General features: G+C 36.3%; 2 protein-coding genes across 6 annotated transcripts in view; one reads left to right on the top strand and one right to left on the bottom strand.

The window, feature by feature from the left end:
• The window catches only part of LOC139958617 (tRNA endonuclease ANKZF1-like), a 28,863-nt gene that overhangs the window by 3,511 nt on the left and 583 nt on the right, over nt 1-24,769 (bottom strand). The window contains exons 1-11 of one of the 4 annotated variants that reach the window (XM_071955818.1): nt 8,597-8,864; nt 7,635-7,783; nt 7,092-7,171; nt 6,200-6,296; nt 5,314-5,519; nt 4,643-4,758; nt 3,894-3,998; nt 3,189-3,460; nt 2,036-2,182; nt 1,160-1,366; nt 26-512 (exon numbers count right to left, since the gene is read on the bottom strand). In XM_071955818.1, coding sequence (XP_071811919.1) covers nt 26-512; nt 1,160-1,366; nt 2,036-2,182; nt 3,189-3,460; nt 3,894-3,998; nt 4,643-4,758; nt 5,314-5,519; nt 6,200-6,296; nt 7,092-7,171; nt 7,635-7,776 — 1,859 coding nt within the window. In that variant the 5' untranslated portion in view covers nt 7,777-7,783; nt 8,597-8,864. Of the gene's footprint in view, nt 1-25; nt 513-1,159; nt 1,367-2,035; nt 2,183-3,188; nt 3,461-3,893; nt 3,999-4,642; nt 4,759-5,313; nt 5,520-6,199; nt 6,297-7,091; nt 7,172-7,634; nt 7,788-8,285; nt 8,542-8,596; nt 8,865-24,769 lie in introns of those variants that run through there. The other 3 variants (XM_071955817.1, XM_071955814.1, XM_071955816.1) reach the window with 3 other exon arrangements.
• Nucleotides 10,006-24,427, top strand: LOC139958622 (inositol hexakisphosphate kinase 3-like). Of its 2 annotated transcripts, none has more exons than XM_071955826.1 (6): nt 10,006-10,630; nt 16,087-16,720; nt 18,592-18,805; nt 19,338-19,519; nt 19,881-20,056; nt 20,581-24,427. In XM_071955826.1, the coding sequence occupies exons 2-6, from the start codon at nt 16,516-16,518 to the stop codon at nt 21,511-21,513; spliced, it is 1,710 nt and encodes a 569-aa protein (XP_071811927.1). In that variant the 5' UTR covers nt 10,006-10,630; nt 16,087-16,515; the 3' UTR covers nt 21,514-24,427. The 2 variants fall into 2 exon arrangements, with proteins under 2 accessions (XP_071811927.1, XP_071811928.1); XM_071955827.1 differs by lacking the exon at nt 10,006-10,630 and adding an exon at nt 10,664-10,864.

Genomic DNA, 24,769 nt, shown 5'->3' with positions numbered 1-24,769 from the left:
CAAATAAATAATAAAATAAACTCACTTGATAGCAGGGTTAGCTCCATAACACAACAATTTCCACAACAATATACTGTGACCTTCGATGGCAGCAACATGTAGTAAAATGTTTCCACTTGCATCGAGTTTCTCATTCAAGAAGGATTCTATTCTGCTGTTGACTTCTTGTTCCCTCTTGACATTCTGTAACAAGTCAAAGTTTGAAGCTTGCTGTTCACATGGAGACACAATTCTTTCATTTTTACTAGTATCAGAAATTACACTTGCTGCACTGAAGATTTGTTTTGTTTCGGACATATTTTCTGAATCTCCTGTCAAGGAAGCGCCATCGGTTTTGTCTTCAATTCCATCAAATGAGATGGTTTTACTTTGACTGATGGTTTTCTCCATCTCGGCTTCTATATCCTGAGTTATCTTTTGTCTGAGTTGGCTCATTTTCCTCTCAAAGGTGTCTTCATCACCGGTCTTACAGCAAGTAAACATGGTAGTCTGGATCTTTCTAAGTTGTTTGTCTGTCAAATTATAAAACAAAACAAAACTTACAATTCTACAAACTGGTGTTACTGGACAGCAATTGTTTATTACTGCCCTCAACTGGTAAACACACCCGCTAAGACTTCCAAAAATTGACAGATAACCTATGTAAAGACCTTGTATAGTTGGATACCATTTGTTTAAGACCTATCAATTGACAGATAACCTATGTAAAACCTTGTATAGTTGGATACCATTTGCTTAAGACTTCCATCAATTGACAGATAACCTATGTAAAGACCTTGTATAGTTGAATACCATTTGTTTAAGACTTCCATCAATTGACAGATAACCTATGTAAAGACCTTGTATAGTTGGATACCATTTGCTTAAGACTTCCAACAATTGACAGATAACCTATGTAAAGACCTTGTATAGTTGGATACCATTTGTTTAAGACTTCCAACAATTGACAGATATCCTATGTAAAGACCTTGTATAGTTGGATACCAATTGTTTAAGACTTCCAACAATTGACAGATATCCTATGTACAGACCTTGTATAGTTGGATACCACTTGTTTAAGACTTCCAACAATTGACAGATATCCTATGTACAGACCTTGTATAGTTGGATACCACTTGTTTAAGACTTCCAACAATTGACAGATATCCTATGTACAGACCTTGTAAAGATGTTTCAGGTTTGGATGTGGGTGTCTTCTTTTTCCTCCTTCTTCTCTGTTTTGGGATGAAGATGTCTGATTCCCGAAGATGAGAAGTCAAAGATGTGACTTCCTCTAAGATCAGCTCAACTGAACCATCAGAACCATCTGATTGGCCAAGGTCATCGCCTTCAGCTTGCTTTTCTTCTTTCTTCTCAAATTTCACTCCTATAAATATAAAACAGAAAAATATTTGAGTGTGAGCAATAAAATAAAATGCAAGCAATGAAAAAGAAGATAACTTCTCAGGATATTTAATCTACATTTGGAACCTAACCCACAGTCTAGTATCTTATCATTACAATTTCGGAATATAAATTTCAAATATTAATAAAATACTAAAAGTCATCAAGTCTTTTTATATAAAATTGTCAAACATTTCCACTATTAGCAGGGAAATGCACAGACCTATTGGATGAACTAATAGTAAATCCAAAGCCAAAAGTATCAATATTTAATGAAGATTTTGAAAGCTGATAATTTTGGGCTGGAATGGGATTTATAGAAACCCTGACCTCAGGAAAAGGAGAATTCTGCTGAACCAACTATTTCTAAGTTAGATCAGTCCCTAACAAACCTATCTAAGTTAGGGATATTCACATATCACATTCAAGTAGACATTCAAGTAGAGAAGTAGACATGATATTACTCCCATTGTAATGGTGCATAAGAATGCCCCAAAACAGACTCAAGCTGTTTCACTATGTACCTTGCTAACTTCCGGTATCAAAACTATTTCAGAAAATCTACCCTTCCATCAGAAGTCAGAGAAGCTTGGATACCCATCGAACCAGGAATGACACTACCTTTTGAACAATTAAATGAAGTTTGCATCACCTGCAGAGGTCTCAACCTCTTCACTGATGGAGAGAGATTCTGTTTCATTCTCATCATTTCTGGAACTATCTTCATCTTTGATATCTACTTTCAGCTTCTGAGAGGCGGGTGGACTCAAGAACTTAGTCTCGGCTGCCTCTGCATCATCTAAATTTTTTAAAAAACGAGGAAATATGAAGATATTTAGAAAAAAACAAAACTTTATTAATAACATAAATAAAAAAATACCATAAACATACAGTTTGAGCATGGCGGAATCCTGCCTAGAATATAGCGCAGAAGACGTACATCTAATATCTATGTTAGTGTAGTACTGTGAAGAAAAAGACAAATATCCTACAAGCATATCAAAATGTTAAACTATTATAATCTGACAGTACAAATGCATCAAATGTGACATCATATGCTATTCATAAATATTTGTGATGTTACATTACAAATGCAACCAGCTGTTTTTAAAGTACACATAAAATGTGTTTTATAGGTTGTCTGTACCTGACAACTTGAAACTAATATAGCTAACAATACTTATCACATCATGGACAAGTGGACAGAGTTAACATGAGTGACTTGCCTTACACAGGGGCGAAACCACAATTATTAACTGGGGAGGGGAGGGGGATCTTGTCATCCAGGAGAAAGGTCTAAGTGGAGGCCTCTCCCCTTTGATAAAATTCTGGTAAAATGGGAGGTACTTAGATGCAACATGGTGCTATATTGTTAGGTTATACCACACATAGATGGTACATCAGAGGGGGGGGGGGGGTTAGCCCCCCCAGAAGTCTTCATGGTTGCAACCCTGGTCTTACAGTTCACTGTGCAGACCTGATGCTTCGAAAGGCTTTGACAATACCTTTAGCATCAACATCTGCATTTTGTAATATCTTAGTGTCAAGATGAAAACAAGATTTCAAGTTTATCGCTCCCTTGTTCCCTTGTACAAATGGTGCAAATTATGGATTGGACTCGTCCACTCGGGAGGAGGTACTGTAGATTACCCAGAAGTAAGCAGTTATATTGGTGCAGTGCTATAAAAATGTTGTTCAGTGGCTAGGCTGATGAAGAGTGTAAATGAGGCAAATAAGGGAGAAACAAAGAATTAAATTAATATATTATCACTTGTAAATATTAAAGAGCTGTCTTGATCACTAACCAAAATATTCAACACTGCTAAGAACACTCCACACTCTTTGGACTTCCTTTAAAGTGGGCCTCCTGGTGGGAAATGGAATGGTCCTGATTCTCTTGTCATGGCTGTCTAATAATGCTTTCTTGCCGCTGAAAATCACTGATCGATTGTAAGATGGGGCCCTGATGAATATGCATGAACACTTATCAAGCTCCTCCTTCCATGACCTGAGGAGACTTCCAACATTCTCTTGAAGTTGTGCTTCATTGTACCTCCTTAACGCCGCTCCAGCAGATCTTGAAAAGAATTGAAATTATTACTGTTGTCAAGTCTGCAAAGGACACTTATTGTGCCATAGTGGAACAACTGCGAATGAAGAAATGACTTAATCACTGATAAAATGTTCATGTTGGAAAGCTGTCCAGAATGGCTGTGCACATGATACAATTCTGTCTTCAAGAGTGAACATAGATTCAGCCATCTTTTAGTAGGCACAGATTCAACCATCTTATTAAGTGGACACAGATTCAAACCAACTATTAAAAGACAGCTTTGAATGGGACCTACCAAATTCCAAGACAAATTAGATTCCACTATTCCTTAGAAACTTTATAAAAACTTTAAAACCTGACAGGATAATTTGCTTTGTGATGCCTTTTGAGGTTATACAAACCTTGCATTAAGTATAACTGGGATCTGTTTTGAGTAATATCACATAATAGTAAATACCTGGGAGCGTGTCCCCCCTGCTGGCCGTCTCTCACACCTTGTGCTGTCCCCCTCTTGGCTCTAACTGTATATCGGTGAAAGGTTTTGTGATGAACTATCTCTGACCTGAAAATGTAAGATGATAGGAAAGAGTAATCAGAATACAAAACTGTATTGACGGTTCAAGGAATTGAAATTATGAAGTATTTATCTGATATTGCATGTAAATTTGATTTGTTAATGCTAAAATAGCCATTTTTAACCTGCTTGTTGGATATCCAATACTTGTAGTAGGTTTTCAGTATGTACCATTATTTGACAAGCCTAAACACACAGTTATTAATAACAAATTGTTCAGATTTGTCAACACTTTCCATTACTTGACAAGTTCAGTTGTACTCAATATTCAATAAAGACTTTAAAAAACCACATATAGAAATTTCAACAACAAATTTGGAATAACATGTCCCCGGTCCAACAATATCCTATTTTTGAGTCCATATGCAGAATCTAGATTTTCAGTTCATTCATTTTGTTTTGAAGACATGAGGGTTACCTTTCACTGAGCTTACAATAAAGAGCAGTGTCATTCCCATGGTAACGATTACCTATATCAGGACTATTAATATTAACAATCACTGAAGTCATATTTTATTAAAAAATCCCTTGATCTAGATGTCAAACCCCCTTTGTTTTTATTCTATTTCACTCTTTACTAATCCCCTGTGATCCTAAATTCCTTCTTAGAATACAATTATGCATAAACTTACCCATTATATATAGCTGCAGCAAAATGGCCACCAGCAGTCATTAAAATAGCCCAATGAAGGTTAGAGGGAAGCTCTGTTGTCCTGGAAACCAGTTCTGACTGTGTCAACAATCCTTCCTGTGTTATATAACAAGGTATGAAAGTATTCAATAAAGGAAATTTCATCTTTAATTAATATATGCTAACACTGTTTAAAAATGTAAACTTCATACACAGCCTATGATATTTAAGATTCTCAAGATGTCGCAATGACTCTTATTGAAGAAGAAGGACTTGATGGAAATTCTTTTCTACTTTGTTTACACTGATGTTTCCCTGAGCAGCACTTCATTAATAACACAATTAATAGTTCCACCAATTACGAGACAACTCAAAACTATGAAACATCTGGCTCCAAGTCAGTGTTGATTTGAACAAAATATGTGCAAAAAGAAGTTGACCAAAAATTATTCCATCCCTGAAGATAGCCTGGAGGTGTCTAACGACCGCACAAATTCAATCATATTAAGAGCGACTTACACCATGATTCGATTTATCACTTGAAATATGCCCCATCTATGTCTCCAAGGGCTTCTTTACTGTCAAATCCATTCCCCTATTTATCAATATCTTAATGATATCACTCACATTATAATCAACTTAAAAACCAGCTATAAGCTGTGACAATCTTACCTTTTTAGACTGAAGTAAACATCTGTAAACAGCCACTAGCTGTCCTTGATGGTTCTTGAAGAATACCTTGGGTAACCTCCTAGAAGATTCCTTTGTGTCTCTGTTTCGTTGATTCGTGGTAGAGTCATTGGTATTTGATGTGGTAGGGTCTGCAACATCCTCATCATTATCATCATCATCACTGCCAGATATGCTGGAAATTTCACCTTAGGGCAGAAAAAGATTTGTACCTGTCAAAATTCTGACTGAAATACAAGACTTCTTGATAATTACTTGCAGGTTTATTAATGATGATATGTTACGATAAACAAGAATCCGCAAAGTTAATAGTAAGAAAAGGTATATACTGTAGTGGTGTAACATGTTAAAATGTTGACATAGGTCACTGTGTTTCAAGGGAACAGTTTCATAAGATTGGATGTATAACTTGATGTACTTCTAAGTAGCAGTTGGATAAATGAAAACAGTGACAAGACCCTGTTCTTGCAGTGTATGGAATCAAATGAGGGTTGGAGTGATGATAGTTTAAAAACACAACTGAATGATACTTCTGGTCGGATCTCAACAACGACTAACCCAAGATGGTAGTTATTGTTAATCCCCTTTGCTCCGAAGTGAATATTAACAAGATATCTGAGGACAGAAATTGCAGTTAGTCACCTTTCAACATTAACCATCCTTTGAAGTCTTTACACTTATTATGAATTTCCTCAACATTTCTTCATTTTTTTTCTTGGCTTTTCTCAGAAATAATGTAGCGATGATGAATCACAATTCAAAAATTTATATTTAATCTCAAGATGCAACTGTATACAGACGAGGTTGCAAAACTATTGCTTATTTCTTCCAGGGAAGAATTGTCGATCTGTGACATGTTAACGCTTACCTGTCATGGTCTCAAAGACTTCAGCAGAGACTGATGGTTTTCCCATAATGCTTTGCTTCAGGTTAAATCGATGCCAGTCAAGCTTATAATGATCCGTCTGCAGAAAGAAAAATCATGAAAATCTGAAGTTAGAAATGCAAAAGGTGAGTTGGTAGTTGAATACAAATATCATTTAAGTATCACCAATTTCTTTCTATTAAACTGTAGAAACCACAGAGTCACATACATATGTGATAAGCAGCTTTCTTTTTTGGTGGGGGGAAGGGTTGGGAGAGGGGGGGTTGTAATAAGTTTAAAGTTTCAATAATGAGCCATTTGTCAGAGCTTCCATACAAATGTATCATCCAGACACTTGTTGGTATTAAAGACATATAGGCATAAATTATCACTAGTTTTCTTGATTGGTTCAGTTCATGAGCTAAATGGAACAAATCCTCAGCTTCAGAGCAAACTAATCCTTTAACCTTCAAAGTTGCAGTTGGTGCTTGGGTGGAACAAGAGTGTGGGTAGAATAAGGGTGTGAGCTTCATATTTGGATACTTGAGAGGACATCTTAATAGTCAGTCAGTTCAAGTCTTGCAGTGTTTTAATTCTACTTTCTTCTATTTGGTTTTAAGTGTTGTCTCTATCATATTTTCTTGCCATACTGTTCCATGTTCTTGGCTCATCAGGAAACAAATTTCAGGGTTCAAATTTTGTGTAGCATTCTTGAAGTCTCTGAATCTTTCTCTCATTGAATACTGTAGGTCTTGTGTAACAAACTGTGACACATCTTCACACTTGTGTAGCTGTATAGCATTTTGAGATTTTATACTGGATAAATTATTCCTTGCTTTTTTTTATTCTTTTGAATGAAGTGATTGAAAGTGTCATCAATAATAGCAACACTTACTTGCTGAGGTCTTGACTGGAAAGAACTACCACATAATGAACATGACATCTTAGTGGAGACAGTCAGATTCTCAAGACTATCTGTATGAAGGAACAAAAAGAATAAAGATGAGAGCATGTCATCTATCAGCCAATCAAAAACATATTTTGCACAATATTCCCCAAAACTTTCTAGTAAAACTAATAGTCTCACAAGAGATTTAATTTGCTAGTAATTAACATGGTTTGGTCATTCATGAGGTGTATTTTAAGTGAAGTAAATGAAATTTTGTCTTCCTTTTTAATGTTACTGATTTGATATTCATTACTTGGCTTATGCACAAATAAATGAGTAACAATAGTAAAACCATAACCTTAATAAATATTGAAACAAGGTTAACAGATAAAAATTGTATTGAAAGTGTCCGTATTTGATGACAACCACTGGCTAACAATGATGAGGATTTCTGTGCAACAATACAACTAAATTTGTATAAAAAAATTAAAAACCTTCAAGCCACAAACATTATGATTTCATCAATTTTATTTAAATTTTATCACATACCTTTCATTTGCTGTTCCAAAAGGGCCTCTATAGATTCCTCATCATTCTGAAAAATGTTTGGTTGCCATGGTGATATTACTAATCCATGGAGCAGATTGACACATGTTTTATCTGAGAGATTGATTCTCTGTGCATCTGCCATTTCATATCTTCCTACAGAAACAAATGAGACTATGAAATCTATGAGTCTAAAATTATAAGATGATATAGTAGGCCTATCAATTGTATAATTTTTCTCAAGAAAATAAAGTGTGAAAGGTAACAATGATCATCAAAGTTGGCTGTAAAATGTGCATGGCCCTCGTACTGTACAAGAACTTACTCCTGGCAACAGAAGGAAAAGGGAGCTGGATCAATTACTTGAACAAATTCACAAACATGATTACCACAAACATGAATACATTGACAACATTCGTACTTGTACATATAGCTAAGAATAACATTGAGTAATCTCATTTGTACCTATTAGCACATGGACGGTGGTATAACTGGTATGGGAATATATTTTCAACCATGAAATTTTCAATTTATGAGTAATACTAGCCCGAGTGACAGCATAAGTATTTTTATGTAGGCCTAGTTAATACTTGGTTACTCAGTATACCTGGTTTAATTACACCCCAAGTTTATACCACAGTAACCTTTACTTACCTACTAAGCTATGCATGCCTTACACATTTGTTACTGTTACAAACTTAACCTCTCTTATTTGTACTGTTACTGTTACTTGCCAACTTGTCTATCATACAGAGTCAGTAATGTGGTCCGCCAGTCCACGAAACAAAAGTGATACTAAGTTAGACGATATCTCCATAAAGTACAGAGTAATTCTCTCTTTATTTCTTAAAGTTGCAACACACATCATGTCTTTAAATTACAGTAACTGTTATTGCCACATTGATGGTAACTGATATGCCTATGTCAGAAGCACAAGAAGTCTGAAGTTAGAATGTCAACCTCACCTTCACTGGACTATGATGGATTTCTGAGAATCATCAATTACAAAGTAACGAACGACGTTGCGACACAATTTCTAAATGATTAAGGCTTAAATCCTAAGTCTGAAGTTTTAAAGAACATCCACCATTAGGAGTGTAGCCAAGTCCAAGGCTTTGCAGTCATTGAGTTGTCCACAGCTCTTTCATGAGTAAAGATTGCGTAATGTTGAAGGGATCATCAAACTATTATTACACTCCACTTGCCTCAAAGTAAGTTTAAGTAAAATTAAGGCGAAAGAAGAGAATGGGCAACATTGTGTTTCTAAAATTTCACAAAAGTTAGGTTAAATTCATACTTAAGTGTTTTGTTTCCCAAATGTTAGTTTTTTTTGCAAAGTTCAGGCTGGCATATTATTTTGATGATGGTTCATCTGAGTTGAAGCAACAGGGAGCTATGCTTTTTGGTCCCGCTCTTACTTTGGTTCAACAGGGAGTTGTTCCATATCAACTCCCTGGTTCGAGTCAGTTTAGTTTAGATCAAGGAGCAACACAATAATAAAATGACCCTAGCTGTACGAAACGGTGAAATTATTGAATTTCTTTGTGTATACTTATCCCATGCTAGATGCAGTTACAGCTCCATGTAAGAACGGTTGTGACGTTTGATAATGTATGTCGACAGCCGCTTTCAATTTCTGCTAAGATTGGATCGGTGGCTTTTCCAATATCAACCTTTCGATCAACTTCAACATTGTATTTCGTCAGCTAGTACGAAAGGTCGAGGCATATATCATGGCGACCGAGAAGAAAAACAGCTGGCAACTGAAAAACATGTCAATCTTAAAATTGAAATTAAGGATTGATCGATCAAGTCTAGAATGTGACAACCGCCTGACTTCACGCATCCCTGATCCGTATACAACCAATCTTCTTATAATTTCGGAAACTAAGACCAAAGCACAACATGGGAAGATATCAACTCGCATAGCCTATGCTAAGCTGTACTGGTACTGTGTTTACCCCCACCGCATATTGCAACGTATATGTATCCAACCAAATTTGGCTAAACTTTCCCCCAAAATAAGAAAAATGCAGACAGTAATTATCATAAATATATGTTAATTTTTTAAAAATATGACGGAACCCAGTGTTGTGGAAATGTTTGCCCAACTTTTTGTAACCAGCCGGGGTATAGAAAAATGCTTCTCTGACAATCCCGAGTCGACGGAAGGTGAATGGGGTTTGGGGAAGGTATGGGGCCAACTCAGTAGTAGAGAAATGATTTGTGAACCTACTGACGTGTAGTTACGACAAAACCGTCTGTAGCGGTTCTATGGTACTTATTTCCAGGCATTGAGATGCAGTTCAATTAGACGATTGTATCTCTCAGTAAAGGAAAATATTATGAGATTGGCGAAATTAGACATACAAATGTTTGAGCGTGATACACCATCGTTGAATTTATGGCATGTTTATTTGCATAGAGTACTAGCTCAATTTGGAACATTTTAACAGCTCTCCGTTCGAAATAATTCCCATCGCTGCTAAGAAAATATGTGACTAAAACATCTTTCAGACCTATATTCGCTAGAATGATTTGTGCTCTCCCATAATCCGACAGCAAACGATCAAACCCGGCTGCCGGTTGCTCCAATTATAACGTCCATCATGTTCTGTACATGTGAGAGAAAACGATTGTTCGATTAAAACAATCGGGGAGCCCATGTGAATACCTAAATTACAGAGAACGTATTTAATTACCTCATAAATATTTATAACCACTCACGACGCTTGCGCAAACATAGACTTCTGGTTATATTTCGCAATACGTTATCACTGGTTGGGGCGCTATACCAGTATCGGTGAACATATTGTAGAACGTTGTACCGGAGCAACTAATTCATATCATTTGCACACAATGGACGTTATACCATACGGAATTAATTATTATTCGGGGACAGGTTCAATAGTGACACCAGCAAGCACGAAAACTGCGATGTTTTTAAGAATTTGTATTTACGCTGTGGATTAAAACTAATTCGGTGAAGGTACTAGCAGGTTTGTGGACTTTACATTAGATTGGTGAATTCAGTTAATGTTGTAAGGATTTTGGAGACGAATTATCCTGCAAGTTTTCATTATTTCCGTTAGAGTGTTCTGTATCGTTGTTGTTACTATACTAGTGTTAGTGTTACGTGCTGACCAAAGGCTACAGTGCACTAAGTCGGGCTTAGGCTAGTCAGTGCCACTGTGGTAGTGTTATCAGGCGATTGTATCCAAAACTAAACAACAGTAAGTTTTCGGAAAACGTTGATATTGTAGGCAGGAAAAAGTTGGCTTATTACTTTATCTGTTAAGTGTTATTTTTGCTGTAATGATTACTACTACAATCTATAACAATACTGGTTTACATACGTGTAATATATAGTACAAAGCATACTGTAGTGTGTAGGCTAAAGGACATGACACAGTCTATAGTTGTAAAATTAAAAAAAGACTAGAAAGTTTCGACATGTCCAAATGTTAGCATGATTAGTGAAAGTCAAGAGCAGGTCATGGATACACAGATCAAATCTCATGAGTCCCTGTCGATTTCTTCCATTTAACATTTTATTTTTAAAACAAGTTGTTTTTTCCTTCTCAAAACTACACTTAATATCCCTTACTTATTTTAATTTATTAATGTTAATGTTAGTAACAGAGTTTCACACAGTCTCAGTTGTTCAACTGTTTCGTCATTCACATAGTATATTGAGAGCAACACTTAACATATATCTTAGTTACAGAACTAATGATTGTAACATTAGGACTGTGGCTACATCTGCGGTTTGCATTACTTTCAGAATCGAACATTCTTGTCGCAGAAATATAGGTCAATCACACTGAGTGAAACTTGTCTACCAAGTCCCATATTGTGCCAGTTGGATTTTTCTATTTATTAGGACCTCCAGTTTTAACTGTGGGGTCTAAAAATAAATGGAAGAATTAGACTGGCACAAAATGGGACTTGGTCCCAACTTTTGAAATATTCTTTTGTTGGCTAGAACTGGAAATTCAACAGATAATGTCATTTTTAAAGTGAAATTTGATTTTCTATGTATTTGCTTGGAACTCTTAATTGGTCTAAGTTAGTAACATACAGATAGGTGTTTTCCTTGATAAAAAGTATTAAATTCACAGAAACTGAGGATTCTACCTCCTTATGGAAAAGGAAGTGACTTGGCTATGGATCATATTTTCATTATTTTGCATACTGTATATACAGTATGCAGTCGGCAAAACTTCATTGAGGAAATGGTATAATAACATGCTCCTTGTTGCTATAGAATGTTTTTCAAAATCAGGATTTTGAAAAACAAGCCATGTTTGTTCAGGGTTAATGTAATTTAAATGGTTTATTACCATTTTGGGATAAACCTTCATTAGTAAAGAAAGGTTGTATTTGAAGTGTACTATACCAGTTCCACTGAAAAAGGTTCAAACAATTTTTGGTTTACAGGCTTAATGAACAAGACTTGGGTGATTCATAAGATTTTGATGTCGAGGATCCATGGCCTTACAATAGAACTTGTGACCCTAGTGTCAAGTGATTTATTTCCAAGATCTCTCAGGAGAGTCTACTTCTACTAATTAAAATAAAATGAAACTTGAATGTATGAAAGATTTCATGATATAATGTACTAATTTATATTTGAGTGACTACAAAAACCCAATTGTTCTTTCTAGAGGGTCATTTGATGTCAACAGAGCTTGGCAAAGTCTGAAACCATAACTACAAATAAGTCTTTGATGAACTTTGTACTTAAAGTACAAAAATCTTGTTGAAGAGGCCAAGGTTACTTTAGGTCACCAGAGGTCACATAAACATTTGTGGTTGTTATTGAGTTCAAAAGTCATCTGAGGTAAAGTTTGGATGAACTGCATATATTCTGTACATGGATCCCGGTGTTAAGATACAAAAGCCCATGTCATTGTTGTAGAGTAGTACTGTACAAATGTCATTTAAAGTCACCAAACAAAGAAGTATGAAATTGTACCTAAAGATGCCCTCCTCGTATTTAGTATTGTTTTATTAATGATCAATTCAGCTACTGGTATATCCCTTCAGGTATTTCGAGAGAGAGCAGTTTAGCTGTTTTATTCTGATTTGGTTTCCATATTAAGGAAGGTATTGCATGGATGGATGTGAAAAAGGAACAAAGATGTAAATGTGAACATTTAAGAATAACACAATCAAGTTTCCTTATCATCATAGTAACAAACAGTTAATGATGTAAACATATTACGCCTAGTAGACCTCTAATAAGGGATACATGCATATATATAGATCTATACACAATGGATACATGGATAACACTGCTTAATGTATGGACTACAATAGAAAACTTGGTGAGGATGCTTCCTATAGCCATCCCCCCCCCCCCCACCATCGTTATGCTCTCTTACATACCGTGACACACAAATATCTCATTTATTGCACATAGGGAAAGTATAAGTGAATTGTGGATATTATTTTCCCCGAAACATTGGTTCTAAATTTAGCAGCAGTGTCACCAACACCAAGTCTGTGAAGTCATTCAAGACTCGTGTTTCGGCATGTGACTCCAGCATGAGCAAGCAACTACCTCTTCCTTGAAGCATCGTCATACATATTTAATGTTCCAGGAACAAGAATAGCTCACCCTTTGGTCAACAAAGCACAGCTGGGTTAATTTAACTATTTAAAGAGCTCTTTTATTTTGATTGTCACTTGAGTGGAATGTAACAGCTATGACAGAACTCCATTCCAGCCGGTAGTAAATTGTCTCTACATTGTCTCATACATCATCTGTAGTATTTATTATCACCGCAATGAAATTCTTAGAAGATTCTTATTGTCTCTAACGTTGGCTAGTGCTTAAGTCATTCATCATCTGTACCACAGTATTTATAATCACCGCTTTGAAATTCTTAGAAGATTCTTGATGTCCTACCAGTGTGACTTCATTTTGGTCATGTGACCTGACGCATACCATCAAAGATGAAGCTATTAACAGCATCGCTGCTGAATTCAAAAACAGCTCTTGTAGACTTGTACTGTACTGCAAAGCCTTTGTCTGGAATGCAATTAAATCTGTGATTGTGCAGTCAAACTGAACTACAGTTGAACCCCTGGTTTGTCCAAACAGTGGGGGGGTGGAGGGGCCCCAGGGGGAACTGTAGGTCAGTTTGCTAAGAGATGAGGCAGGGTACTGTATGGCTCAATCTGTAAACCTGAATAATATGTTCTACCTTATAATTACCGTACACATGATCACTGTAAGTGAAAACCAATAAAGATAATAATTTGTCTTGTGTTTCCAGAGATTTTGATTGGGATGGGGGGGGGGGGGGGGTGTTAGCATGGAATATTGTACTAGTGAATTGTTCCTAATGCCATGCACTTGAACAGGATTATAGAGTTATGGTGTTTTGATGGTTCTTTCACTCTTACATTGTAAGACTTCAGATCACACCTACTGTAGCACTCAATGATTTATACAAGGTTTGCATCAAAATATTGTGAATTATTGACCAATTGAAGTAGGTTTCTCTAAACCAGGGCTCTCTGAGCTGTAATGTTACAAATTACTCTTGTAAGCTACTAAAGGTTAATTTACTCATACTGTACTAATGCTCGGAGCTTTGGACTTATCCGTTCAGTCATCTTCCTGTGGTACACAAATATATGTTCAAACATGTCATGCATGTGTCTGTTGTTCTTGTTTAAGTTCTATTTCATCTAGTGAGGGATTAATGCTCTTTGTATTCCTTCAGGGAATCCTGGTTTGAACTTAACATACAAGCACTCACTATGATAACCCTCAACACAAATCTGTGTCAAGTTGACCTCGATATTTCAACTTTAGTAAACTTGTAAGTGGTACTTTGCTAAAACCAAAAAAAGGTGGCTTTTTAATTTTAAGTGCTCAATGTGGGTCTTGTCAATACTTGTCAATACTGTGCCCTAGATCAGATTGTCTGAACACATGGACAAAGTAACAGAGTTGCAATAAAGAAATAAAACAGAGAACATTTGAGCCAAAAGCATGTTGTGATTGAAATGGAAATAGTACATACAGTATAAGCTACAGCACTTGTATTAATTGTAGGTGACTGCCCTCACTCGGCCTTGTTGGGCATCTTGAACCTTTCTTTGGAGCTTCTGTATGCATCAGTCTGAGTAAGAACTTAGAAGCAAGAGATTGGTGCCAACAAACATTGAGGATGATTACAAACTAAACATTTAGGATACATCTTCATGATAGCACACATAACTTGATCTTAGAGACAGGTGGGGGTGGGGGGAGGATGGAACTTGAATGGTTTAACTTCTACCTTTATATGAATAAATTTAACAGGAAATTGTCACACAGTTCTTTTGTGGTATGGTGGTTGCAAAATTGTAATTTGTGAAAAATGTTTTTAGTTTTGATCATTTTGAAACCAGTGGTATGTACTATGTGATCATATCGTACAATACTTCACTCTTTCCTTGCTGCTTATCTCTTGTTTATTATATTTAGAAAAAAATCCTTTCTTCAAATATCATTTCTCAGAGACCTACAAGAAATAGAAATCACTTAGAAGAATTATTACAAATGTACAAAATTTTTATCTCTGAAATAGACTAGATGTTTATTGATGAACTTTGTAAATTAATCAGCTTTGATATGTAAAGTTTCTAGGATTCAGTTTGAATTGTTGTCAGAACTGATCACCTAGTGACTGCTTTATTGAATTACTTGGTAAAGTTCTGCATCACATTATGATAGAATGTTAGAGAAAGTATGTTATTGTGTGGGAAGTGAATGCCATCACCTGAATAAACATTATGAATTTATGATCATCACATGATGATGGGATAAACACCATGATACATAAAAGAAGTAATGAAATGCAAGTGATCTACACTGAAGACATAATGACTCTTAACCACCAGCATAACTTCTTAAAGTGGAATTTAACAATGTTGTATTTACAGTACTGTAAGCGGGTAGGACTAAATGAAATGCTGTAATTGTGGTGTGGATGTACAGTACAGTATTTTTAGAGTTTTGCTGGGAATGAAATGTTTTTATCCCTTTCCAAGTATCTTAGTTTACTAACTATATACTGTAGTGTTCACTGTTCAGGTGTTTGAGGTTTTGAGAGGAATCTCATTTTTTCGAACAACATATCATCAAGGGGTACATTGTGAAGCAGATTTCAAAGTGTTATATGTTTTGGTAAATCTGTAAATTTGGAGTAATACAGTAGATCAATCATTTTGAAACCAGTAATCATGATATGTTGCAATTATTTTACTAATTTTCAGTGTTGTCAACATTCCTTATATTTGCATAATTTTGTTGCATAACATGTTATCAACAACAAATCTGTTCCTGAAATGAACCCAAGAGTCCACTTATCTGAAACACAGTCTTCCTATTAGTTTCTAGAATTAAGCAAACAAATCTTATCAAGCTATTATATTCTTTCACTTCATTTCACAGACTTTCTGAACTTCAACCCACCATCAGGTCACTTTTCGGGAGCAGGCAGACTGCCTTCCCTGACTGAGATCCTTGTAGTGCTGCTTGCCCAGTAATTGGCTTGTCGTTTTGTCAATATTGGTATGCAAGAGATAAATGTTACTGAAGCGTTTAAAAGATCAGGTTACTAGTTACAAGAGGATCATATTGGCACCTGTGATTAATGAATGAAGAGGGAATCCTATGGGAAGGTTCTCCGTCATCGCAAATTTGAAGACACACCATTGCCTTTGAGGCAAATGTTTCACTTCACACAGTAGCATCGAATTGATAAATAACAACTGGACCAACGATTTGCTGCCTACCGAACTGTTCTGAATTTGCCAAGGAGGGCAAACTTTTTCTTGAGTCAATCCCTAGTGTAGCATTAGATGGGATAAATTTGTTACTATGGTGATTTTTGTGGGGCCAGGGGTCGAGGAGACCCTTCATTCTACTTGCATTGAGTTGGCACCTTATGCCCATCAGGTCGGTGGACATGTTGGAGTCCTGGCATTGGACAAACAAACAGTCTGCAAGCCACATATTGACCAGGAATACCAGTTTTACAATGAACTACCTAGAGACCTAGTCAAATTTGTTCCAAAGTTTAAAGGTTTGTATCTTGCTACTACATTTCATAGAAACTTGAATGCATTAATGGCATTAAGGTTGTGGTTTGCTGTTTTAGTATGAAACTGGAGAATTCGTACCCAGCATATTTTTCTGAAATTTTACCATATATCATTTATATCAATTTATTTTTATCACTTTTATCAATCCAAATATCAATTTTACCATTTTATCAAGTATTATTCAAAACTATATTGCAATTTATTCAGGTAAAAAATCCAGTATCTGTTCTCAATATTTGGTCACCCTGACATGCTTTATATATAAAAGTAGTAACATTTCATAGATTTTGACTCATTCGTTATTTGAACTGAAAGCTGACTAGTAACTATGGAATCCAAAGAAGAATATTGTTATGGAATTTTAGTATCTAGTAGCAGCAGAGACTATATCAAAACCAACTTAGAAAGCTGTTTTTAGGTGTTTATGGCAATAACTTACATGGTAACGCAGAAATTTGAAAACTTATTGTTAGTCGGTGCACCTGATTCTCGTTGTGGTCACGATAACTATGTCTGTTATATACTTACTCCTGACATCTCTGGTAATTCATCCTCCACTAGCCCACTGTGTTATGTTTTACTGACTATATTAGTGTATATAGCTACTTCTGTGCTGTCAAGAGTTGGAACTCGCTATGCCTGTGAGAAGATGGTCTTCATTAGACGTTGGCTATTAGCCAACAGCAAATAGCCAATTGTGTGTGTGCGTTGTGCATACCTCAGACATCTTGTGTATGCATGAATTAACTTTGACCAGTATTGAGATGGCTAATAACATGATTAAAGTATTAGCATCTGGAACCTGCTTGCTTCTCCATGACTAGTCACAGTATATCATTAGAGGCAGCATACATGCTAGTATACATAGTCTTGACAGTGAAGTTGGTGTAAAGGTATTTAGGTACTGATTCAAAACTTAATGCCAAATGCTTGGCAGTTATACCTATGTTGCATAGCTGTTGATATTATACAAATGGCTTATGTAAACAGTTTGTTTGTTATTGAATATGTGTAAACAGTGGGTTTGTCTAGGAACACTGTCAGACCTTTTGCAATTGTTTTACAAACTATGGCTGTTAACCACATAGTTTATTCCATGAAAGAGTACGTGTGGCCTTGAATACATCTGTAGCAGACGATTCGCACTAAATACAGTATGACTGCTGGCACAACAGATTCAACCCCAGCCTCATATCTGGGTCATTTGCTGACTATTATTTACTCGTCTACTTCAGAAAACCATCATATCAGTATTAGCAAACATAATTTACAGTACCACAAAATTCAAGAAACAGAAACTGAATGCCATTGTGCAAGTTCTTTAGGGGGTTTTTGATTGAAAATTGCAAGGCTTAAAAATGGGGAAAAAAACATTTCTATTGCAGGCACAGATATTTGTGGTCGGGCCTTTTCCTACTGAATAAAAAAACCCAGGACCAAAGCAGAAAGAAAGACTAAGACTGGCCGTGCTTCTGCTTCTGCTTGTGTAACCATACTTGAAAGCTAGGCTAAATATAGTCAACTACAGTATTTGTTTTTCAAACTATACACAGACAGTTTTTACTTAAGCGTGGTGTTTGGTGTAGTCTGTAAATTTCTGTTTATACAGATAGTAGTATGCCATATACATTATATATATATATTGTTATATGACCTTGTAGTGTAGGTTGACCTTGAATTATTCTGTTAGCTGTGTAGATGATAGCATCTGGAAATAAAACAAATTCTCTGGGATCTAAGGCACAGTAGTCCATGTTAGAACCATTTGTTTAATTAGGTGTTACATTTCATTTAGAAATTGTCATTTGAGGTGTTGATTATCTTACTGAGGTGTCATTTCTCTCTATCTCAGGTGTTGCTGATGTTGTGGTAAAGAAAGCCAGGGATGGTTACCTCAATATGGTGGCTTTTCCATATCCCAGAAAAACCAACAACAATCGTGAGACGACAGAGAAGAAACATTTGAAACATTGGACAAGCTCCAACGAGCAGCAAAAGAAGATTGGGTGCGCGTCCCGAATGCATAATTCGCAAACAAGGTCAAAAATTTCCAAACCTCTATACAGGTAAACTAACATGTTTTAATCATTAATGCCATTGTGTTTTTAAAAGAAAAAAAAAGGAGCCCGGGACGATCGAACTACTTCCATGTTACTATCAAACAGAATATGTTACTTTCAGTAAACAGTATGAGCATATTGGACTCCACTGAGAACATGGTCATTTCGTCCAATTTGGATACAGAAGAATATTGATAGGTGTCGTACAGGAGGCTTGACATTGGCAAAAGGTTTAATCCCAATCAGTTGTTTTATAGAAGGGTGCTTTTATATTGTTGTTGATATGTTAAGTAATGAATCCTATTGGTTGGGATTGTAACATACTTGGGAATGTATTTGAATCATGATTTGCTGTGTCATGAAATATCTGATGTTCCTTCCTCTGGCATTCTGTAGCTTCTAATATCTTTCACTCTGAATTCAATTGTTACCTATATAATAAATTGTTGATTAAAACATTAATATTGACATCACTCCTCTCTTACCTGTCTCCTAATGCACTTAAAACAGTAATATTTCTCTCTCTATCACCCCACAGGGTAAGGTTCTCACAGGGTGGCAGCTTAAGCATTGATCAAGATTCAGACAGCGACGATCTATTTGAAGATATGTCAACAGAGAGTGGCTACCGCAGGTTCGGTTGCAACCCCTGGAGCATGCACTGTCATCGACAGCAAATAGCAAAGATGCAGAAGACAGAGGCAGCTGATCAATCGCACAGTATCCTTGAATGAGTAATATGACTAGACTGAAATGGGTGGGGATTAGGAGGTAACAATGGGTGGGGGGTGGGGATTAGGGGTGAGGATTGGGGGTGAGGATTGGGGGTGAGGAGGAATAAAAAGATTGGAAGAAGCAGGAGGATGGGGGAAATGATGATCGGTAGAGGTGAGGATAGGAAAGACTTCAAAATAGGAATGCGGTGGGAGATAGGGAGAACATCAATTAGTGGAATGGGGAGGGGGGGGGGGGGTGGTGAAGGTGACCTCAAGATTCAGTTCTGTGATTTTGTGACAAAATATAATTGAGCATGGAATATGATTTTTATCTTCTTTCTTTGCCTTAACACAAATGTTTACAGAATTTTTATTATTAGAGAATGTGGCAGATCAATTCCACCATCCCTGCATTTTGGATCTCAAGATGGGAATCCGTAGCTATGGAGATGACGCCACAGAGGCCAAGAAACAATCACACATGGCAAAAGTAGAGGGTACAACTTCAGCTAAATTAGGGGTACGAGCTTGCGGCATGCAGGTGAGAAACAATTGGGTGTTGTAAGAAACAGGTTGCAGGTTATATTGCCAACATGCCTGTATTTCTTATTCTTTGCTCATTTGGGATTTTGAGAGTTTGCAGGTCTTTGAAGAAAACTTTGGGATAGCACATCTTATCCTGTAGTCCAGCTGGGTTTCCTGACATTAGCACTTGTTGCAGATTGGACATTAGTCCGATGTGAATCTACAACTTGAGTTAGAACTTTGCTTGAGTACAGTTTGTGAAATCAGAATAAGATAAAAGGTTTCAGTTCTATTTAGTTGGTGTCTGTTCTAGCTTCACAAAACTGAGATAACTCCAACCTTTTGAAACAAAATTATTGAAGAGTTGTTGGAGCAATGCAGAATAAAGAGTCTGGGTAGAAAGTATATGTTGGGGCTATTTATAGATGCATATAAGCTGAAAAATATTAGCAACACAGACAATTTCCCATCCGGTGTTTTTATCAATTGAATCTGTCTCAGACTTAATTCTTGGTACTCATCTTTGATTTCCTTCCCCAGATTTACAGACCAGACAAAGGTCGATACATTTGCAGGAATAAGTACTACGGGAGGCGGCTATCAGAGGAAGGACTCCGTCAAGCTGTTGAAGAATTTGTATTCAACGGTAATCGGGTCAGAGTGGAGGTCATAGAAGCCATCATGAAGGAAATTCAAGGACTAATAGAAACATTGTCAGAACTAGACTCATATAGATTTTTTGGAAGTTCACTTCTCATTATTTATGAAGGTTCTGACAATTATTGTGGGAGTAACTTTGATACGAACGTATCTCCTCAGTTTTCACAGTCCTGTTCATGGACGGAAACTCATCGAGGGAGTGACCCAAACATAGTGAAAAGTGGAACCCAAACAGAACAAGATTTGGGCTTTCATGAGGAACTTACACAAACTACAAAGGAGCTTGATTTTAGGGAAGAGGATTCAGGGTTGGCCTCAGATTGGGATTCAGAGAGGTCAGGCTTGGAAGAAGATGAAGAGGAAGAAGAGGCTGCCAGAGATCTTGAAGAGGAAAAAGTGATGAAGAGTGATGTGAAGGAATGCTCACATAACTCTGGGAAACAGACTTTCATACGGGATGAAACTCAGGAGCTCTGTAACAGGAAAAACAGGAGAACAAACCCTGCAATCTCATCACCATCATCATCTTCAAACATTCCAGACTTAAATCACCATAAAGCATCATCACCTCCTCTGCAGAGAAATCATCATAATGTCCAAGATCCAAAGTCTGGCGGTCGTTTAGCTCAAATTAAAATGATTGACTTTGCTCACACAGAATTCAGGGAACTTTCAGGGACAAGGGGTGAAACATATGAGGGACCGGATTCAGATTTCGTGTTTGGGCTAGAGAATTTGCTTAGAATATTTAGTGACATTCTCAACGAGAATGCTTGTGGAGGGGGAGAAGACTGTGCTACTGGGTCAAAATAATGTTTGAATTTAACATTTTGATAGAATCTTTGCATTAAACAATACAGAGATTGATTTAAAATGACACAAGATGGCATTTCATGTAAAAGGGTCCGGAAAAAAAGTAATTGTGCAATCCGGACAAAGTGGTTGGGCGTTGTGGTTAAGGTAGTGGACTTGTGATCTAAGGATTGCAGGTTCGAGTCCTGGCCAGATCATTGCGTTGTGTCCTTGGGCAAGACATTTTATGCACACTTTGGTGTGTGGGTGTGAAAAGTTACCAATGACCAGGATTAAGTTGTTAAATTGTGTGAGAGGGCCTTGGTTTTATACAAGACTGTAAACCTTCAACTTTATACATGAGTGTTGTCAACAGTAAAATGTCCCACCCTACAAATCCCCATTGCCTTAAATATTTAGTGCCTCTATGCCATTGTTGGTCAATAGTAGCCTTTCATTACCACTGATTGTTTCTTTTTACCCATGTCACTAAGATGTGATGTGCATAGACGACAGCAAGACACATTCATGCTCACTCTGGTTTTACAGATATGAGACTTGACTTACTGCTTTAATTTTAGAAAGCATTGTGTAAAGTTGATACGATATTCTATTAATAGTGTCACATAGTTCCCTCTATGTTGAAAAGCCACTATTAATGTATTGACTTACAGTGCATGCCTAATGTCAATATCAGTGCTGTGATATCAGTGATTATGATGTACGTGTGGAACGAGGCAGTTTTATAATACATGAATTGTTCAGAATGTTTGAAACTGTGGTATGTGGTATGAAATTGTATGCTTGTAGCATTTGGTTACCTTAGGATGTTGCCAAAGAAGATGGTTTAACCAAACTCTGTATTGAACAGGATAAAATGAAAATTTCATTCCAGTGTATACCCACCCATATAGGGTTAATCGATAATGATTGTTTACTGGTTAGTATGCAATGAATTTTGCAAACAGGACAACGATACTCTATTGAAAAGCTCTCAGCAAAAGCATGTATTTTATCTTTATATTGGTACTAGATAACAAACTAACAGACAAATCTAAATCAGGGAATGATTTGGTGTTTACATTTTGCTAAGTTGTTTATGCTAAAATATTGACAATACCAAAGGTGGTGTATACATAATATGCTATGTTTTCCTTTGTGTAAGCAGTTTGTCAATTTTACATAGCAATTGGTTACAGTATGTAATAGAAGACAATTTTCCCTACCAGTCATCTGAAGAACAAATAAAATGTTTCTTGATATTCAACTCAAGTTGTTCCAATATCCCCAGATCAAGTGTCTTAAGATCTTCTTTAGAACTCATTCTATTACAAAACAATGAAACGGGGGATGTATCACAACTTTTGACACACTTTTGATATTTTAAGGTTTGTATGATGAATGTAAAAGATATGAAGTAGTTTGGACCTAATCTACAAGAAAAATTAAAATTTAAGGGTCACAAGTGATAACCTGAACAGTACCATAACAGTGCTAAAATATAGTCGCAATGTATTCGATGTAGATCACAATAGTATTGTTATAGATAATTGCATATTAATGAGCATTGTTGTAAATGCCACCTTATTATCACAGTTGAACATTCATTAGCGTTTATTGAAGGGGTTATGGAACTTTTCATATGGATATTTTTGGGTAAAGATGTGGATAGTTCAGTGGTTATGCCTTATATGACATTGTTGAGTGTTCCATATCAGACACCGCTAGAAGTATCATAGAAGTACAGAAATAGAGAGTTACTTTCTGATGTTTTTCAGTCATGTATGTTGTATATTGAAACAGGGCTGACTAACAGGCTGTCTCTTGTCAACCAACTCTCACTGAGAATGTTGAAGAGACAACCAGGTTATTTATATGGTCAAAACTTTGTTATACCTTACCTAGAATCAGTCTAACTAGACTTGGAATTCAATGACATGGAATGATGTTTGAACAGTTGAGGAATACCAGCAAAAGTTACTTTAAATATCATAAGCCCTGACACATATGTCAAGGTCTCTGCCTGATTTTGCCTATGTTTTTGCATTTTTATAAATCATTCATATTTGTTGCTAACTTATGATGAAGTCAGTACTTGCCAAGGTATATTGATTGTAAAAAGGGACAAACTACAGTCTGTAAGAAACCATGTAACAGCAGAGTGCTGGTGTATTACTTAAATAATCCCCAAGATGTTAGGAAATGTTACTTATTTGATACATGATTGACATAATGATTAACAAATGAATATATGTAATATGTTGTTTCAGAATTCTAATGAGGTGTTTAGTTTGTTACCAGGTTATTGATCTAGAGGGTTGAATGGAAAGCTTTAACATTTTTATACAGTTTGCTGATCAGAATTTGAAACAAGCAATGCCACAGCAGTGAATGTATGGTGTTAATTCATACTACATAGCTTGGCAGTCATAATATTTGGCTCCATCACTCAAAAACCAAATCACATAACATATTTTATAATTTACATAGTATATAGTAGCTACCTAGACCCATAGCAGTCCATCTGCTAGTATACCAAATCAGAAATAAGTTGCAGGTGCAAATGTTGAATTGATTTTCTGTCACAACCAGTTTAATATTTCTTTAAGGAATAATTGAGGCTGAAATGAACTTCAGAGTAAAGCTGTTTTGCTCTTCAACTCAAATTACATACCACATGAGCTGCATGGCAATCTTGGGATGGGGGAGGGGTTGGGAGGGAACTGTTGAAAATTGTGATCATGTTTCTGACATGAGTAGTATTTATTATGCAACGAGATTAAATGTTTTCATGTTGTGTCTGTACATGTCATTCTTGGTAAAGGGTTTATATAAACTGACCTGTATTATCTGTAAGTACATGACTTATACAATATGTATTTAAGTTATTGACATGGCAGAAATAAACAATGGATGATATTGTTTATACATGTTACCAGATTTTCCTTTTCATTTATTTTTGGATGCTCTTAACTTTTAAACCCGTCCCTCCCTCTGCCACCCATTAATAAAACAATTCTGACACATTCAGTATTGTAAGGTTTAACCATTTTCCTAATTCATGAAGTATGGGATTAAAACTAAGTTTGCTGATATGAGATCAGCCTAATCAAGCAGTGCAATGAGAATAAAATTTGTCCTCTATTCTCTGTGTACAATGTGACCACAGATTAGCATATTTTACCCGCAAAGCATAATCTTGCTGATGGTGAATACACAGGTGAATGGATTTGTGACCCTCTATGCTACCGTTATTTTGCAAGTCATGGGTAGCGTC

The sequence above is a fragment of the Apostichopus japonicus genome, chromosome 18 (genome assembly GCF_037975245.1).
Source record: "Apostichopus japonicus isolate 1M-3 chromosome 18, ASM3797524v1, whole genome shotgun sequence".
Classification (NCBI taxonomy): Eukaryota; Metazoa; Echinodermata; class Holothuroidea; order Aspidochirotida; family Stichopodidae; genus Apostichopus; species Apostichopus japonicus.
This window is presented reverse-complemented; position numbering and strand designations above follow the sequence as displayed.

Excerpts from the sequence above, each read along its gene's own strand:
- LOC139958622 (XM_071955826.1), top strand. The coding sequence starts at position 16,516 with ATGGTGATTTTTGTGGGGCCAGGGGTCGAGGAGACCCTTCATTCTACT. Across the intron at positions 16,721-18,591 it reads ATTTGTTCCAAAGTTTAAAG|GTGTTGCTGATGTTGTGGTA; the intron begins GTTTGTATCTTG and ends TCTCTATCTCAG. Across the intron at positions 18,806-19,337 it reads ATTTCCAAACCTCTATACAG|GGTAAGGTTCTCACAGGGTG; the intron begins GTAAACTAACAT and ends ATCACCCCACAG.